The sequence below is a fragment of the Phyllobates terribilis genome, unplaced genomic scaffold, assembly GCF_046119375.1.
Source record: "Phyllobates terribilis strain yellow unplaced genomic scaffold, ASM4611937v1 Scaffold_4__5_contigs__length_816908805, whole genome shotgun sequence".
NCBI lineage: Eukaryota > Metazoa > Chordata > Amphibia > Anura > Dendrobatidae > Phyllobates > Phyllobates terribilis.
Genome location: NW_027362764.1, coordinates 604,288,264 through 604,308,609, shown reverse-complemented (window position 1 = coordinate 604,308,609; position 20,346 = coordinate 604,288,264). Strand labels below are relative to the sequence as shown.

General features: G+C 48.0%; 1 protein-coding gene across 4 annotated transcripts in view; it reads right to left on the bottom strand.

Annotated features, from left to right (window-relative positions):
* Nucleotides 1-20,346, bottom strand: part of MAPRE2 (microtubule associated protein RP/EB family member 2) — a 208,835-nt gene that overhangs the window by 111,254 nt on the left and 77,235 nt on the right. The window contains exon 1 of one of the 4 annotated variants that reach the window (XM_073679265.1): nt 878-1,370. The exons of the other annotated variants lie outside the window; for them this stretch is intronic. Coding sequence (XP_073535366.1) covers nt 878-999 — 122 coding nt within the window. The 5' untranslated portion in view covers nt 1,000-1,370. Of the gene's footprint in view, nt 1-877; nt 1,371-20,346 lie in introns of those variants that run through there. 4 annotated transcript variants of the gene reach the window in all.

Below are 20,346 nucleotides of genomic sequence, written 5' to 3'. Positions count from 1 at the left end.
CTCTGACCTCTACAATCAACCCTTCCACCAATGACAAAGCTGGACCTTTACAAAGCCCTATCAATCTGGCTGGAGCATTGCAGGCTGCAGCTTAGCCCAGTAAGAATTCTTATTTTTATGAACAGCAGAGAGAGAGGAGACACAAGACTTCTGTTTCATGACCATTTCCTTCCGTTTTTGATCTATGTCAAGAACGAAAGGAAGAAAAAACACACACACACACACACAAAAAAATGATGGCTGCATGCTGCCAGAAAGCTCTGGACTCTTCAGATTCCTGCCCTTCCCATTCACCCCCCCACACAATTGAACCAAAAATGCGGGAGGACAATAACCCCAATTAGTTGAATTCATCAACGCTCTATTATACACAGGCTTTATGGAAAGGAAAAAGCGCAATCTTCACCTATAAGAGCAGACGTGAATGCTACTGAATTGTAATACCAGCCATTACTGACCTCAAACATGGCTTCTCCGCGATATTATATAATTGGTAAGGTGCAAATTTTGTCTGCCTCCTTCTCAAGGAGGATGTGTCGGATGCTAGCACCTTTCTTGTTACAGTAACCAGGCATCAATTGCTTTCCAATTACATAACCTTCCAGCTACAAGGCAGAGCCAAATCCAGCACACGCCTTGTGACATTAAACCTTGCGGAGCAGGGGATAGGGAAGACCTACAACATTTGGGGCATCTAAGGAGTTTATTTGCCATTTCTCCAATGGTGCGATCACCCACCATCCCATATACAACCCCTATAAGCCTTTACATCCAACCCTACATTTACAACCTCTGAATGTCACCAGCTTTGACAATGCAGATACATGACAACCAATAAAATGCCCCCTGCTCTGCTCCATACAAGACATTGGATTACCTGTAGGAGCGTTCTCCCCGCACGGTGTGCTTCCTAAAAGGGATGATGCTTCCATTATCATGAATGATGTCGTGGTTGTTGTTTTCTCCATTTGGGGACAGCGTTTGGGTAGGACCCGGCATTGGAGCTGTCCCAGCAACTGGGGAGGAATTATTCAATAGAGTTAAATAAAATCAGGGAATGGATGGCAGAGAAGAATGAGGCTTCTGGATGGCAGCCCCCTTTTCTGCAGCTTGTAAGCTCCGGTTAGGCTGAGACCCTGCTGTTGCTGCCACGGATCTCCTTCTCTCTTCCTCCCTCTCTAGCTCTGTCTATAGCCTGACGTCAAAACAGCCTGGAGCAGCATCCTGATCACATGACCAGGTGCCTCACCATGGCAACCGGCTAACTCACCAGATCCTTGCAATCTAGTCCCTGGATCCACATCTAATATCAAATAGAGGTATCTAAAATAAGAAGAGAAACACACACAACATATGGGGGGAATGCAAATGGCACAGCGGCTTATAAAGCAGCAAGTGATGAAAACAACATCCCCCTCCTCCCTCTCCTCCATCCCTGCTTTGCACACCCCTCCGACTCTTCCTCCTCCCTCTGTGCTGCAGCTCAGGCAGCTTTTCCTCTAACCATTTCCTTTCAGCTCTTTCATATGCAGCTGTGCACACAAAGATCCATTCACTGCAAGACAATTCTCCAGCAATGTGCAGCAAGCAGGGCTAGGGCTGGAAACATCCTGGCCACAGCTGCGGCCATGGCTACCATCCTCCTGGCCACACAGCACCATGGATGCAACGCTGCAGCCCTCATCATACACATAGGTCATATACACGACCCTCCAACTACCATAGGTGCAGTGTCATCGGGCCCCGGAGCCTAAGGGCCTTATTAGAATACTAGTAAGAGCCATGATACTTAGGGGCCCTACTAGAGAATTTGCATTGGGGCCCATGAGCTTCAAGTTACGCCACTGCCTCCTAATATCCCAACATAAATGTAACAAACAAATACTGCAAATTCTCTTATTTGCACTTATTGATATATTTCGTATATAATGTAGGCAAACAATACACATCTCCAATTAGAGAAGGTCTAGTATTTAACGCCGGCGGTTTACTGTGAACAGAACATGTGATAAGCTCAATTAATCAGAGGAGCTATATTTAACAATGCATTAATTATATTGTGTTGGTATACAATTGTATAAATGATCAGAAGAAGACGCTCCAATTATTAATTTTTTACTAAAACAAGAGAAGAAGATGAAGCACACCTGCAGTCTTGGGGTTATATTTGACACAGAACTTTCCTTTATTCCCTATTTCCAATCACTCGCTCGCTCATATTACCTGCATCTTAAAAACATGCTCCTCCGGTACCAGTCGCCGTCACGTTTTGTTAAAGATCATTGTAATGGTTTTTGCATGTACACCCCTTTTTCACATGTAAAGCGCCATGGAATAAATGGCACTATAATAATAAATATTAAAATCTACAGAATTTGACCTTTACTCACCTTTGAAACTGAATAAGAGTGACAGTAAGTTTTTACATTCTCGTGTGGACTACTGCGATTCTCTACTAATCGGTCTCTCTCTTACCAAACTTTTTCCTCTTCAATCTGTCCCTCATGCTGCAGCCAGGGTCGTATTTCTGTCCAGCCACTACACCAATGCCTCCACCTTCTGCCAGTCATTGCACTGGTAGCCCATCCACTACAGTACAATATAAACTCATCGCTCTCACCCACACAAAGCTCTCCACAGTTCCACACTACCATAAAGTCTCATCCCTCATCACTGTCTATAACACTACACGTGCTCTCCATTCTGCAACTAAGCTAAGACTAACATCCTCCATAATCCGAAGCTCCCACTTCTATCTCCAACACTTCTCTTGTACTGTGCCAGTTTTCTGTAATGCACTACAACCGACGATCCGATTAATACATACACCCCACATTTTTGATAGTGTTTAAAATACACATCTCTTTAGACAGGACTTTCACCTCACTTATCTAACACTTTCATGTTCCTTCTATCTAAATTTTCCTTAGAATCTGGCTCCTCTTATTTATCTGCCTCCATGCACCCAATATCACTTGGTAACTGTACTTCTACAGATACTGTCTGATGCCCGGATCACGCAGCTTATTTGAAATGCTCTATATATTATAATGATGGCTGGACCCAACATGACGAGCACTTATTACCTATTGTGTCCCCCCATTTCCTTATAGATTGTAAGCAGGACCCTCACTGTAACTAGTGAACTATCTGTTACTTTGTGATGTCATTATTGTCTGTGCATTTCCCCACTTTATTGTAAAGTGAGTGGAATATGTTGGTGCTATATAAATAAAATTATTATTAAGCACACTTTGGTGGTCTGCTGGCTGGCTGACTACAGATGTCATGCTATCTCAAAAGGTATTTCTCCTAGTTGTCAAGTTTCCAGATCCTTCTTTGTACATGGTGGCCCTAGGGTTGAAAGAATAAAATGTTTGGGTTTCTTTCAAAGCCTGCCCATTACTTGTGAGCATTACTGCAGCCCAGCCCCATTCACTTTCATTAAAATGAACTGCAATACTGGCCACAACCTATAAACAGGTGTGGTGCAGTTTTTGGAAAACTAGCTTTTTTTTTTTTCTAAATCCTGCCTAGTTTTGTAATATTACTCTTCTTGGGCTTGCTCCATGTTCACATGCACTGATAGACATTTATGTGGCACACTACTTTGAGATTAGCACATATCAGCAATCATCTACTGAGAATATCTATAGCATCAGGATAGTACATGATATTAGAACACATTATGACAATATGATATATTCTTGCATTAGATTCTAGTAAAACATTGCCAGCACGCCTCATCTGGCCGCCAGACGCGTTCAGACCCTGGCATTCCATATGGTGAGCTCATGCTGTGTTCTGCTAGTAATATGAGTGCAAGCGTGCAACTTCTGATATGAATTACTGCTAAGTACTATGCATGGGAATTTTATACCAATCTCACGCTGCTAATATCTCCTGTTCAAGGGAATCAGTCACCAGGTTTTTGCTATCCCATCTGAGCGCAGCATGATGTAGGGGCAGAAACTCTGATTCCAGTGATGTGTCACTTTTTGGGCTGCTTGCTGCAGTTTTGATAAAAGCACTGTTTTCTCTGCTGATGATCTAGCAGTTCTCTGAACGTCAAGCTCTGTATAACCCCGCCCATACCACTGATTGACAGCTCTGTGTACACTGTGCATATGCAGAAAGCTGCCCATGAGTAAACTTTAACATGCCAAGGCTACAGTACAATTACGACATGCTGATGTGCACGTACTATACAACTATATCTAAAAGTTTTAACACATATGTCAACATAACCCACATGGTAAAAAGAGTCAGAAAACATTAGGAATATTGAAAAGTGCATCTTAAACGTCAACTAAGGTTTTAATTACTCTTGTATGGTAAATAAACAAAACGTGTATAACAGCAGTCAATAGCAGAATGTGGTATGCACATACAATAAGGAAAAAATATATATAATCAACATATCAGGAATTTTAGAAAATATTTAATGAGTTGGACATGAAGAATGGCCACAGGTCTCTGTAGAGAGCATATGCCTTAGCTCCACAGATGCGCACAGAAGCTACTACATGGACACAGCAATCACATAGTTGTGACCGCACGTTCACAGATCTTTCCACTCAGGCTAAATGCCAGGCAGCGAGCATCTATCAATGTATCTTCCCAGCTATCACATCTCCAGCTGGCCATGGTCTGCATAGGTCCTACTAAAACAAGTCATGCTTTATTCGCCTGCCATGAATGACAAGAGTAGAATGAGGCAAATATGGAAAATGTGCAAATGTGTTCTCCCCTGTAGACTGCGTGCTAATCTATTCCATGCTATTTCATATAGAAAGAGGACCCTAAAGGGTTAGTCATACTTTCTCACTACTTAGAGCTTCAAAGCTGAACAAGGCTACAATAATCAAAGCACTCATAGAATATTCTGGAGTCATTATACTTTGTTCCATACATATTAATAATTAATATCATTGATTGGAAAAAAAAACTTTGTTCACATGGCTATAGCATCAGTCAGCGCAAGAGTCTTGCATTTTGTACCAAAAACAAAATAAAGCCCGATTCACAGGAAGCAAGGAAACCTTTCTGTAAGGCCATGTTATCTTTCCTACGACAGGACAGGATTTATATCTCTTTAATCGCCCAATATTACAGCCCTGGGAATAAGGTTTAAGGGGCACTATCCAGTCTTTGAATAGGCCACTAATTTCAGAACAGCTCGGGTCTGACTTTGGCACCATTGCCAAAATAATGCTGCATCCTCTTCAATGTTTTCATTGGTTGCAGGCTGGTGTGTACTTGCCTGTGCCATACTTTTCAGTCTTTTAGTGGTGGTACGGTATATAGCGGTGTTGTTACATTCACTAGAACCCACTCCAGTAGTTTTTGTTTTTTATTTCAGCGCTGTAGTGGTTCCATTACTCTAGGTTCTCTGACCCTAGTATTATACTCCCCAGCTGCTGTCTTCAGCTCTTCCTGGCGCCACTTCGGTCCTGAATCGCCATCATGTGACCGCGACTTCTTACTGACTGGATGTCAGAGGTAAAGGTCACACGTTCTCAGAGTAAGGCCGGTTTCACACATCCGGATATTTCCAGAACAAAAAAAACCCATACCGGAGATATCCGTGTGCACCTGTGTGGCCCACTCGCTGCAGGAGTCATTCTCCCCAGCTCATCTGCTGAGCGGTCGCATGGATTACAGTGTGGGACACTTGGGACAGGTGAGTATATGGATTTTTATTTTATTCTTATTTTTACAGGTGGAGACACGGGGAGCAGACTACTACTCTCATCATTATCTCCTGATAGTGCTGATCGCAGCGCCAGCAGGGGACTATGATGAGGGCAGCGTTCAGCACCCGGCAATTGGGAACAGCGCTAACTGTACCGCTGATTCCCAAGCGCCGGTACGTGTTACACGGATTGCATCCGTGAGCGGTATGTGTTTACACGGACCCATTGCCTTGAATGGGTCAGTGTGATTCGTGTTGCCAGCCAAAAAGGGACATGTCCAATTGTGGATCACACAGACACACGGTCCATGGAAACACACTGACATGTGCATAGACTCATTCATTTGAATGGGTCTACTTGTGTCAGTGTCTCCGGTACGTGTGGAAACTGTCACCATGTGTACCGGAAATACGGACGTGTGAAAGAGCCCATAAGTCAGTGAGAGCCTCGTTCAGGCTATCAGACTTACAATGAGTTGAGAGATCCAGAAAGTCACAGCCTGCAGATGACCAACCAGAATGGCGCCGTTAACAGATGAAGACATGGGTTGGCAAGTATGATAATACGTGCAGGGAACTTACATTAGTAGCATCACTCGAGCGGCAAAATAAAATAAGAAAAACGCTGGAGTGGCCCTTTAAATGGTGACAGTGCACTGTGGTCTGCACAGTGGGTAGCTGGGGATGCCCTACAGAGAAAAAACAGTAAGGGGGGCGGGGGGGGGGGGGGGGACAAAAACAAACAAAAAAAACAGCGCAGCATCTCCTTAATTCTTAGGATCAATGAGAGTCCCAGAGGTTAATCCTCCACCAACCATAAAGATGCTAATGCTAAATGTGCCAGAATTCTGTCTTAATTTGTGACAAAAAAAGCACTTATTCAATACATGCCATGCATCACATTTATTATACTTTTTGGCTCACTCAACAAAGTAGTATGGCATAAACTGTAGGAAAACAGGCGTAGCCCAAAAGCCAACAATATGCACCAAAATTGGCTACAAATTACTGTTGCAAAGTAAGCCAACTAAGAATGGTGCCAATGAGAAAAAAATGGTCTAGTCTAAGGACCAGATTCATCAAGGCAGGCGTTGTTCACGTCGGCCTTGATAAGGACGTGTGCTGGAGTCAGACGCTCCTGATTCGTGAAGAGGCATATGCATCGGACGAGCAGTGCACACCTCTGTGTGCGCCTCGCCACAAGTCCTACTCCAGCGCCTGCTGGGGCAATATCTGTGGCGCCAGAGGTGTATCTAGATCTTCTAGCACCTGGGGCAAGGATTCAGTTTGGCACCCCCTCCCCTCCCCCAGCACATATGCTATTTGCACACTAAGGTCACGTCCCCACTGTCAGTATTTGGGTAATATTTTTTTCTCAGGAGTGGGAGTCAAAACCAGGAGTGGGTGATAAATGCAGAATTGGTGACTTGTTTCTATTATACCTTTTCTCTGATTGTTCCTCACCTGGTTTTAGCTCCCACTCCTGAGAAAAAATACTGACTGAATACTGACCAAATACTGATAGTGGGGTCAGGGCCTTAGTCACATGCCGACGAGCTGCTCTTCCTAATTCTCTCTAAGAAAAGCTTGTTGTCACGTGACTAAGCATGAAAACCGCATATGAGTGAAGTGGCCATGTGATGACTGATGGAACCTGCAAGAAGAGCTGAATCCTGGCTGTGGAGGATATTACACGCTGTTAGGATTGGCTACAGGGCTTCATTTTGGAGATAGAAGGAAAACAAGCAGGTGGGAAGGTGTATATAAAAGAGGGTCTAGCCTATTTTTGCTCTCACTTGAGAGCTTGAGGAAGGTGAGCCACAATGCTCCTTTCATGTGGGTTGGTGCAGGGTGTCGGCTATTGTTGCTGTGGTTTTGTGCTTGTGGGGCAGCGTGGCCCGGAGTCATGAGGACTCGGTCTTGCAGCATGGGTGCTGTGAGGCACCAGGCCGCACGCCCTGCTGGTGCGGTGGTTGGCGCACGGCTCCGCTCCAGTTCAGGTAGGAAATGTTAGGACCCACTACGAGGTTTGCCGTGATGTGGCAGTGGGCTTCATACAGTCTGATGAGAATGTTAAACTAAGAACCTCATGTTCAGTTATATATATTTTTGCCAAGAGGCATTAGATCAAATGTATGATTTTTGGAGGTGCGGTCCATGCTCCTTTTTTTTTTGCAGTATATAAAAGATTGGCCCCGCCATGATGCACCAAACAGCACGGCTTAGTGTGAACAGTCATTCTGTGCTGACAGAGTCCCTTTAAAGGGAATCTGTAACCCCCCTGGGCGATATCAGACCACTATTATGGCCATACAGTTGATAGAAAAGTAAATCTATACTTACCCGTATGGCCAATAGCAGAGGTCTGATTGCAGAGAAATCTGCTTTTATTAAGTTTCTTCTCCAGAGGGTTGGCATCCGGGGGACGCCAAGCAAAGCCCTCCTATCTGCTTATTATGTAGCTAAACTCCCGCCTCTGGGCTAAATTATCCCCCCCACCCTCCATCACAGGGCCCTGTGACTGCCCTGTGATGTGCCCTGCTGTCTCCCCTGCCGTGCATGCGCACAGCGCCGCGTCCAATACAAGGGCTGCGGCGCTGTGCGGGCCGGGGAGAAACAAAGGCCGCTCCATGGGGAGATAGCAGGGCACTTCACAGTGCAGTCACAGGGCTCTGTGACGTGTCGGGGAGGAGGGGGGAGATGATAATTTAGCCCAGAGGCAGGGATTTAGCTACATAATAAGCAGATAGGAGGGGTTTGCTTGCCAAGCCTCTGGAGAAGAAACTTTATAAAAGAAGATTTCTCTGCAATCAGACCTCTGCTATTGGCCATACGGGTATGTATAGATTTACTTTTCTATCACCTGTATGGCCATAGTAGTGGTTTGATATCGCCCAGGGGGATGACAGATTCCCTTTAAAAGGCTACATAAGCAGAATCCCTGTAGTAACAAGATCTTTGAGAACACTTTTACACTGACTTGGAAGATATGCAAGAAAAGCGAAAAACTCTCCAAACTGACTTAATGCAGTCTATGACTTATATTCATACATTATTTATTACTTAGTACAGAAATAGATTTTTGTATTGCAAGCAACAAAAAAAATATTAAAAAGATAATAGATTTATTAAAGGGAACATATCAGCAGGTTTTTGCTACGTAGTCTGCCAGCAGCATGAGGTAGGGACAAAAAGCTTGAGTCCAGAGATGTGTCACTTACTTGGCTATGTGTTGCAATTTCATTAAAATGAATGTATGATCAGCAAGAGGTTACTACAGGAATAGCTGCCTCATGTCTCCTAGTCAACTGTTCTGTGTAACCCCACTCCCACCACTGATTAGCAACTTTCTGTCAATGTACAGTGTAGACAGAAAGCTGCCAATCAGTGGAGGGGGCGGGCTACACAGAGAAAACAGGGATTGTATCAAAATGACAGCAAGCAGCCCAGTAAGTGACACATGGCTGGCATCAAAATCTCAGCCCCTACATCATGCCGCTTTCAGATTACATAGCAAAAACCTGGCTACAGACTCCCTTTAAACCTTTAGCTAATAAAATATCTCATAGCTTTGTGGAGGTTGTGGACTGCATTTTACTTACCCTAACTGCATAGAAAAGACAAGCTGCTAGTTACGCATACGAATAACTTGCTGCATGTAATTCGGCATAGGGAGGTTCCAACCATGCGGTGACTTACTATGTTATAGGCGGAGAGAACAGTTCACGTCCTGGAGATGCCCCACATACTGATATGTGAATAATTAGAACCTGATTGTTTTGAATGAAGCTGAACGTAATGACAGCATTAAACAATGGCTGAAAAATGAGGGAAAAGTGGGGTTCTGACTGCTGGGCACCTCACATTATTACAATCACAGTTACTGGGGCTGGCTTATGTCCCTAGCATTATAGGGGCTTTTCACCACTTAAGTCATCAGTATCAGATTAGCATTCTCCTTGAAACACCACCGATCAGCTGCTTGCAGAAACCGGATGTAAACAGAGTATGGTGCCGACTACAGATGCTATGTCACACTGTTAAAGAAGCACTCCTCCTCCCATCAAACTTTTTATTCTCTTAATATATTGCAGTCATCATATTATATAGCTCTGTGTACATATGTGGCACCCCAGGGGTCTGGTTTCCCACAGTAATGTAATGTTATGTCTGAGAGCAGGTGGGAGGTCCTTTGGTCAGGGATCCTGTGCATGCCACACCTCCTGCCCAGTCTTGGGAGGGGAAGAACTTCCCCTATATAAACCCGGGGCTGAGGCAGGGTTAGGAGTAGAGAAGAAGTAGAGACGAGAAACAGTCATAGGAAGAAACAGCAGAAGCTCAGTGGGAGCAATACTACTACGAGTCAGGTGCTGGCAGCTGCAGAGCTCGCCCTGACTGAGAAGCTTTCTTACCGGACCCGAAGTCCGAGGCTGTGGGGACTAACTCTTACCCAGCAGCAGAAGCTGACCGGCAGGGGATTTCAGGTCCTCAGGCCCAGAAACCCGAAGGCAAGGTCACACGCGTGGGACCAGCACCGCCATCGTGGAGCGGAAGCCATTAGAAGGCCCCGAGTCACCGGCCATACGGGTGAGCACCACACGGCACACTCAGGGACGTGGGCTACTTATATCCGCTTCTAGCAAGGTAGCCAGAAGAGTACAGTCAGTTTGGGAGGCCTACAACTCCGCCTGGCCAGGGGAGATCCCATCTGCTCAAGGACTGACCAGGCCCCGTTCGCTAGCAAGTACTCCGGGAGGGTCTATCGTTGTTACCAGTAAAGACCCTGAATTACACCGCACCGTCTCTGAGTGGTTCCTGCTACCCCCATCTTCCACGTCGGCTGCCCTGAGGCCATACCCCTCCCGTTGGGGGTTATACTATCACGCTGCACAATTCTACACCGGCCTCAGCGGTCTGCCCTGCAGCGGCAGCTCCATAGCTGCAAATCAACGGGTGGCGTAGTCGACACTCAAATAACACCTATCAAGACTGCCACACACTGAGTTTGACTCCCTGGGCACGGACCGGGTCCCCGCCACTCGGAGACTACAACCCTCATCTGATCCGGTTCCGGGTAAGCCCCCGTGCGCGAGACGCTGCGCGACACAGCAGGCCCAGGGGCGCGTCAACTTTGGCGTAGTCGGCAGGATTTCGTGCCCGCAACCACCGGGTACTGCGTGCCTGAAAAAGAGACTTTTAAAACTTACCATCCGTGAAGTTTTCCCGCCATCGGTGAAGATTCCCGCCATCCGGCGCCATTTTCAGCCTTCTTCCCGCCATCTGTGAAGATTCCCGCCATCCGGCGCCATCTTCAGCCTTCTTCCCGCCATCCGTGGAGTTTTCCCGCCGTTGGACGCCATCTTGAGGACGCCGCGCGGGAAGAAGAGGGGCGTGGACTCCGAAAGCGGGCGAGAACTGAAGCCCCGCCTCACGTCCGAACGTTGCGTAAGGTCCTGGAAGGAGCCCAGCAGACGCCGACGTCACCGGAGCGCGACGGAAGGTCCTCAACCCTGACGATCTACTGCGGAGCCGCGGCCTACGGAACAGGATCATCGCAAGGTAGGCCACGGTCCACTAGGGGGGAGGAAGATGTCGGATGCGGAGGAGAGCTTCATTGCCTCAACCCCCGCCAGCGCCACCGCTGCTGCAGTTATGCCCTTCACCATGCCCTATATCCCGGGAGCAGCTTGGCTACCCCAGTACTCAGGGGAGTCACATACCCTGCATGACTTTAGAGAAAAGCTGGATAGCCTCTTCCAGGTGTACCCCCTCACAGAAGAGCAAAAAGTGAGCATCCTGGTGGCCCAACTAACCGGGGCAGCCAAAAGGGAAGTAAAATCCTGGCCACCTGGGAGGAAGACTGTCGCAGGGATACTAACCCGGCTGAAGGATACCTTTGATACCCGCACCTCAGCCGAGATTAAGCTTAGATTCTACGGGTGCAAGCAGCGAGCGCATGAGAGTATAAGGGACTATGCACTAAACCTACAAGAGGCCCTGAGGGCCATTAAGCAGACCGACCCTGATGGAGTGGGAAACGAGGACAGGCTGTTGACCGAACAATTTATAGAGGGACTATATTGTAATGCCCACCGAACCCAGTTGTGGGCGATGGCCTTACAGGATCCCCATCTGGGCTTTGCACAGTTCAAGGACAGAGCCATCCGGGTGCTCCGAGAACCGGCACCGGGTGGCGTTGTGACCCACAGGCGCCCAGCTATCACTTACCACCAGGAGGCGGCGCCCTTGTCGGCAGGGCCTGTGGGAGCTGATGCGCAGGCTTTGGACAATGACCCGGCTCCAGACCTACACCATCAGGTCCAAGAGCTAGCTAAGAGCGTTGCTGCGCTAACCCGAACTGTGCAGTCTTTACAGGTTTCCACCCCAGGGAAGATCCAGCTGGCATCCGGACCGGAGGACATCCCGTGGCGTCGACCAAGGAGGACCCCACCGGCCAGAGGAAGACCCAGTGACCGATACAGCGAAGACGGACGACCCATCTGCCGCCGCTGCAATCAACCCGGACATATGGCAAGGTACTGTTCTTTTAACGGGCACAACCTGGGGTAGAGGGCCAACCCCCAGGAAAAAGATCACCAGGCCCATCGAACTGGCGCGACAGATATGTGGGAGGACGTCCAGTCTTGCCTGTGGTACTGGATGGCATTCCCATGAGTGCCCTACTGGACACCGGGTCACAGGTCACCACCATCCCGTACGTGCTCTTCAAGCAGTACTGGAATGACTCGGATATTACCCGCTACCCTGACGACGACTTGAGTATCATCGCCAGCAATGGCCAGCCCGTGCCACAGATCGGATTTAAAGAGGTGACCATCAAAATCGGTGGAGTCGAACTGGCAGCACAGGGACTGATCATTGTAGATATTGACAAACATGAGAGTCACCCAAAAATAACTCTAGGAACTAATGTAATTGAAAATTGTCTTGCAGAGGTGATTTTTCTTTTACAGCAGGTTGCCAAGAACGCCAGCTCCGGCGAGCAGCGGGTGCTCCAGAAAGAGATCCGGGCACTGATGCGACGGCAACAGGTGGAACTCTCCGGCGGTGAGATTGGTAGCGTAAGAATGTGTGACCCTTTTCCTATTGCCATGCCCCCAAAAAGTGAAATGATGATTTGGTGCCGGGCAGCTATTGGTCTGAGAGGTAGAGATTACCAGGCAATGGTAGAACCAGTTTACTCAGACAGTAGGCCCACCATCTTGACAGCACGGGGGGTGGTTAATGTACGCCATGGGAGGGTGCCCGTTCGCATAATCAATATTGGGAAGAGGGAAGTGTACCTGCCCCGGTATGCCACGCTAGCCAAATTATATACCATTAACCAAAATGCTATACAATCTGTGGAACCCTTGCCTCCATCTCACCCGGAGGAAGGTAACGGCTCTAAGAAGACAATGGAGGACTGGTGTCAGCAACTACATTTGGGTACTGACTCCACTCCCTCACATCAGAAACAAGGAGTCTATCGGGTGGTTCAAGAGTACGAGAGAGTGTTTAGTAAACACCCGTTAGACTTCGGGCGAGTCAAGGGGGTAGAACACCACATCCCCACGGGAGACCATCCTCCCATAAAAGAGAGGTATCGACCCGTACCCCCTGCACACTACCAACACGCCAAGGGGATGCTTAGAGACATGAAGGAGGCTGGGGTGATCAGGGATAGCTGTAGCCCCTGGGCAGCTCCACTAGTCTTAGTCAGAAAAAAAGACAACACCATGAGGATGTGTGTAGATTACCGGAAAATCAACCGTATCACACACAAGGATGCGTACCCCTTACCAAGGATAGAGGAGTCATTGGCTGCTTTAAGATCTGCTAACTTCTTCTCTACCTTGGATCTCACTAGCGGGTACTGGCAGGTTCCTGTAGCAGAGGCGGACCGGGAGAAGACCGCATTCACCACCCCGATGGGACTTAGCGAGTTCACCTGCATGCCGTTCGGACTCTGCAACGCACCAGGAACCTTCCAACGACTAATGGAGTGTTGTCTGGGCCACAGAAACTTCGAGACGGTCCTGTTGTACCTGGACGATGTCATCGTATATTCCAAGACGTATGAGGACCACCTGAAACACCTGGCGGGAGTGTTCGAAGCTCTGGCGAGTTACGGCCTAAAGGTGAAACCCTCCAAGTGTCACCTCCTGAAACCAAAGGTGCAGTACCTGGGACACGTGGTGAGCGCTGACGGAGTGGCTCCCGACCCTGATAAGATCACCGCAATTAAGGAATGGCCAAGCCCCTCCAGCGTAAAAGAAGTGCGGCAGTTCCTCGGGTTGGTAGGCTACTACCGAAGGTTTATTCCCGGTTTCACCAAAAAGGCAGCACCTATGCAGGACCTCCTGATAGGCCAGTCCCGGAAGGCCAAGAACCAGAAGCCGCCCTTCAAATGGGAGGAGCTGGAAGAAGAGTCCTTCCGCCAGCTGAAGATGGCCCTCACGGGGGACGAAATCCTGGCGTACCCGGATTATAGCCAGCCCTTTATCCTCTACACCGACGCCAGTAACATCGGGCTAGGAGCCGTACTGTCCCAGATCCAGCAGGGGAAGGAACGAGTAATCGCCTACGCCAGCCGAAAGCTGCGACCCACTGAAAGGAACCCCGAGAATTACAGCTCATTTAAGCTAGAGTTCCTGGCCGTAGTATGGGCAGTCACCGAGCGCTTTAAGCATTACCTCGCTTCTTCCCGGTTCACCGTGTACACGGATAACAACCCGTTGACACACCTGGACACGGCAAGACTCGGTGCCCTGGAGCAGAGGTGGATGGCCCGTCTGTCCAACTACGAGTTCACAATCAAATACCGGGCCGGACGCTCCAATACCAATGCGGACGCCCTGTCCAGGATGCCCAACCTGCCGGACGAAGGAGAAGATCCGGAGGGACTGGAAGAAGTTGAACTCCCTGCGTTCCACCGTCATGGGACTATCCAGTATTCCCACCGGGTAAGGAGTAAGCAGGCTGCTACGTTGAACCCCTTACCTCACTACAACTGGGCGGAAACGCAAGACAGCGACCCTGCCGTCCGACTGGTGAAGGAGATGCTGACTCGCCCGGAGGCTTGCCTTGAACCAGACGCTCCGGAGGAAGCCAAACAACTATGGGCAGAGAGGAGTCGACTGTTCCTTTACAAGGGGAAGTTGTGCCGCAGAATGGTTAACTCCCGGACGCATGAACTACTCTGGCAAGTAGTGGTGCCACGAAGAGACGCAGCCATGGTGATGGAGGCATACCACGACGGAGCTGGACACTTCGGGTGGAAGAAGCTGGAGTTCCTGCTGCGCGAGCGATTCCACTGGGTAGGGATGAGGGGAACCATTGAGAAGTGGTGCAGAGACTGTGGCCCGTGCAACCTAAGAAGGAAGGACCGTGCCAGCCAGAAGACTCCCCTGCAGTCCATCGTCACCCGGCAGCCGTTGGAACTGGTAGCCTTGGATCGTGTAAAACTGACCCCAAGCAGAAGTGGCTACGTCTACGCACTAACCATCGTGGATCACTACTCCCGGTTCTTGGTTGTCGTCCCCGTCAAGGACTTAACAGCTCGAACAGCAGCGAGAGCCTTCCAGCAGCATTTCTGCCGTCCACACGGGTACCCGGACCAAGTGTTGACAGACCAGGGACCTGCCTTTGAAGCGGAGGTCTTCCAAGAATTCTGCACTCTGTATGGCTGCCGGAAGATAAGGACGACACCCTATCATCCGCAAACTAATGGACTTTGTGAGAAAATGAACCAGGTGGTAATGGATCTTCTGAAAACATTGCCCCTGGAAGAACGCAGTCTGTGGCCTGAGAAGCTGCCCGATCTGGTGGACCTATACAACCACATCCCGGTAGGTTCCACCAACTGTACCCCGGCTTACCTAATGAGGGCAAGACCTGGTAAGTTACCTGTTGACCTGGAAATGGGAGTCCTGACACCCGAGGACACTTCACCAGAAGCAGACTGGGACACAGAGAGGCAGCAGCAGTACCGGAGAGTACAGGAGAGCGTGGAGCGAAGTCTCTGTCAGGCTAGGAAAAGACAAGAGAAAACTTACAACCAGTATGCTCCCGCTGTTCCCCTGGTACCCGGAGAGCAGGTCTTGAAGAGGAAGAGACGGCTCCACAAGTTGGACGACCAGTGGGAGAAGGACCCGTACACCGTACTGCCCTCAAGCCACGAGAACCCGAAGGTTTGTACCTTCAGTAAAGACGGAGGGGAAACTACAGCCATTGTATCCCGGGACCACCTGAAGAAGTGTCCCGAACAACTGAGGAACCCTGAAGAGGAACAAGAAGACCATCGACCCGTAGAGGAAAGGGAAGATATGGTTAGTACTGTGCTCGGGGACTTCCCTCAGTCTTGGACTCAAGTCAATGGTGCAGTTGTGGTACCCGTACTCACCTTCCTCCAACCAGCATCCCAAGCACCTACGGAGCAACAGGTAGAGCTGGAAGAACAGCCGGTCCAGGAGGCAGAAGACCCCACACCCGCAGACCAGGAGGATCAACCCTCTGCTTGCAGTGAGCCTGCCATATCCCTAGTGAGCCAAAGAGCCAGTAGACAGCTGCCCAGTTTACCCTTGACAGCTCCTACACCCTGTAGTTCAGGGCTAGACAGTCAGCTCCGTAGGTCCACTAGGGCCACTAGAGGCCAGTTACCCGCACGTTGGAGGATTTGAAGTGTATAAATTGTTTTATTTATGTTTACCTGTGTATTGTTGCTTGTGTATAATTTTGTGTTTCTAGTTATTTGTAGGAGTCCTTGGTGGATTTACCGGGAATCCTTTGTACATAGTTGGAGCGTAACCCAGGACGGACTAAAGACTGTTAAGGACTCGGGGCAGGACAAACCCCTACCTGGTTACGTCTCCCTGTTTTGGTGAAATGGACACCTTGTTTTTCTTCAAAGACTACACCCGGTTACGGACATGCCGTGACCACCTTTATGTGTTTCTTCTTATTGTACTATTATTGTTGTTATATCTTGCTATGGTTTTTCTAAAATATGTTTAGTCCCGGAGTACTAAATTTCACTAGGGGGGAATGTGGCACCCCAGGGGTCTGGTTTCCCACAGTAATGTAATGTTATGTCTGAGAGCAGGTGGGAGGTCCTTTGGTCAGGGATCCTGTGCATGCCACACCTCCTGCCCAGTCTTGGGAGGGGAAGAACTTCCCCTATATAAACCCGGGGCTGAGGCAGGGTTAGGAGTAGAGAAGAAGTAGAGACGAGAAACAGTCATAGGAAGAAACAGCAGAAGCTCAGTGGGAGCAATACTACTACGAGTCAGGGGCTGGCAGCTGCAGAGCTCGCCCTGACTGAGAAGCTTTCTTACCGGACCCGGCGTCCGAGGCTGTGGGGACTAACTCTTACCCAGCAGCAGAAGCCGACCGGCAGGGGATTTCAGGTCCTCAGGCCCAGAAACCCGAAGGCAAGGTCACATGCGTGGGACCAGCACCGCCATCGTGGAGCGGAAGCCATTAGAAGGCCCCGAGTCACCGGCCATACGGGTGAGCACCACACGGCACACTCAGGGACGTGGGCTACTTATATCCGCTTCTAGCAAGGTAGCCAGAAGAGTACAGTCAGTTTGGGAGGCCTACAACTCCGCCTGGCCAGGGGAGATCCCATCTGCTCAAGGACTGACCAGGCCCCGTTCGCTAGCAAGTACTCCGGGAGGGTCTATCGTTGTTACCAGTAAAGACCCTGAATTACACCGCACCGTCTCTGAGTGGTTCCTGCTACCCCCATCTTCCACGTCGGCTGCCCTGAGGCCATACCCCTCCCGTTGGGGGTTATACTATCACGCTGCACAATTCTACACCGGCCTCAGCGGTCTGCCCTGCAGCGGCAGCTCCATAGCTGCAAATCAACGGGTGGCGTAGTCGACACTCAAATAACACCTATCAAGACTGCCACACACTGAGTTTGACTCCCTGGGCACGGACCGGGTCCCCGCCACTCGGAGACTACAACCCTCATCTGATCCGGTTCCGGGTAAGCCCCCGTGCGCGAGACGCTGCGCGACACAGCAGGCCCAGGGGCGCGTCACATACAATTGCTCATTTTGCCTTTCTACCCAGCTAATTCTTCTGTTTTCTCTGCTGTATGTAGAAACATGAAGTCTCTTTTCCCGGCATGAATCATTCCCCTCTTCAACTCCTGACCCAGCTGCTCCACCTTACCCCCCTACCATTGACTTTTGCAGTGACTGTTGACTCATACAGGGAAAATAGACCTCCTGTTTCTGCCTAGAGCCTAGAAGGATTCAGGTAGTCAATTTTTAATCATGTGATGTCATAGCCCTAATGGAAAAGAGAATAATTAACTGGGTAAAAGGCAAAATGAGCAACTGTAAGTACACAGTGCTGTATAATATGATGATTGCAATATACTAAGAGGATAAAAATTTTGATGGGAGTGCTTCTTTAAATGGCCGCAGTCAGGTGCTGCATATCAGCCCCTATTAAAATGATAGCAGTTAGTTTGCAGTACCCGACTGGGGTCACTAAACAGTGTGACGAAACAGGGGTGCTCCGCTCTGTACATTTTTTTTTTTTTTTTTATATCCGGGAACTGCCAGTGCCGATACAGATGCGCAAGGGTAAAGACAGATCACCAACAACAAAGTGGAGAAAAATAAATTTTAAGCTGGCCATAGAATTAAAAAAAAAAAATCAAAAGCAACTATTCCTACTGCCACAGCCATTTCTTGATGCAGTCAGGCATGCATGCCCAAAAAGCCATTTGTAATGCTCAGACAATTGTGTGTCTTATTATGGGACGTAAAGACATTTGCAGAGTCAGGAGCCCTCCTTGCACATTTTACAATGGTCAACAATCATGCAAATTTTGGCAGGAGTGTCCATATATAAAATATGTTAGGCCACCTAAAAGCGCCACATGGTTTATTGGCGAAAACCTTCAGAGGGCTGCAGCCCCTTCATTGTATATTCTGCATGTCCCATTCAGGAAAGGGATGGCTGTAATTGGGTGTAATATAAATAAAAGCAGGTGGTCACGGCAGTCAGACCCCCACTGATCAGACATTCATGACATATTAATCTGCCTCAAAAGTACTTGGTGGGAAAATCTTTTTTCCCTTGCAGTCAGTTTCACAGCAATTTTCTTTCATTTGTGCACCATGTATGTGAGTCATAGTATCACTGCAGACTTCAGCCAGTACACACAATGTTATTCCATAGGGCTACGTCAGCAGATATTCTGGCAGACTGGTTCTGTCATCTAATTCAGGCACTACCCTCACATGTTACATGAGTGTAGCTTTTACTGCAAGAGGGGCACTTACAGCCCATGCACGCACACAAACCGCAAAGTCACTATCACCTTCACTTTGCTAGAATTTGTAGTTCATTTTAATATGGCTTATGTATAAAAAGGAGCAGTACAACTATCAAATTTGGAGAAAGAAAAACAGAGCAGATTAATGAATTAGGATTAATTTACACCTGCTGTGCACCTTCACCAGCAATGCTACTCCTGCCAGGGACTGGAGTCAATTTCTGCCATAATGTATACTACCAAGGTGGCATAAATTTTTAAGAATTTGCCAGGCTGGCCTCGCAAACTCCACGAACTTTGGCAAAGCTGTCCGGGACTGGCATAAAGATGCCAAAATTCACAACATTTTTGCCCAACTTTGAGTTACGCAAAAAATTGCAACATTTCAAAAGTATTTTAGACCAGAATCGGACCCTTAGTCTATTCATGCCAGAATCAGAAATTAATTCCATCAGATTTCTGTTGTTCCTGCTGGGAAGAATATTATACCAAATATTCCTTTTAATAGCCATTTTAAAGAACCACTCCCACTACTTTTTTATGCATTAAATATGTGTGAGTGCATATAATGTAGTGTGTGTAGTAATATACTCACCTATCCAGTATCATTCTTTCCGCTGCTCACTGACGTCACTGCTATTCTGAGTAGTCGGTTCCTTCTATGCGCTATTCAAATTTACAGAGAAAGCCTATGGATCCTTGTTCGGACATTCATTGTAAGGCTATGTTCACACACGTTGTGTTTTTTTTCTGCAGCTAAATCTGCTGACAACTTTTCTCTGGCAGGAAAACAGCTGCGTCAAAAATGCAGGGTTTCCTGGGTTTTTTTTTTCACTGTTCTTCTGTCTCTGCATGCATGTACATAAAGTTCTGTGAAAAAAAAGCTCATTCTGGTTTTGGCATAGTGGGGAAGGTGAATTGTTCAGGAATAGTTTAGACACTGGCAATGCATGGAGTTTGTATGACACTATTGCCTACCAAATTAGGTGGACTGCCATTCAGTTTGCACAGGCATTGTTCAATTTCACACCTCACTGGGCCACAGATATTGTTCAATCTCACTCATAGGTCAGCTAATGTTTACACTCTACACATCACTAATTTATTTAAACTCTCCTAAGGCAAACAACCATCTCAGTGACGAATGCAAGATGGTTAATCACAAAATAGAACCCATAAAAACGCTAAAAAAAAAGACAAAAATTTAGCTGCGTTTTTTCAGCACCCATTACTTTCTATGGGTGAAAAAACGCTGAAAGAAGGGACATGCTCTATTTTCCAAAAACACAAGTAAGGTAGAAAATCCGCAGCAAACAAAAAGCAACAGAGAATTCTGGTTTCTCATACA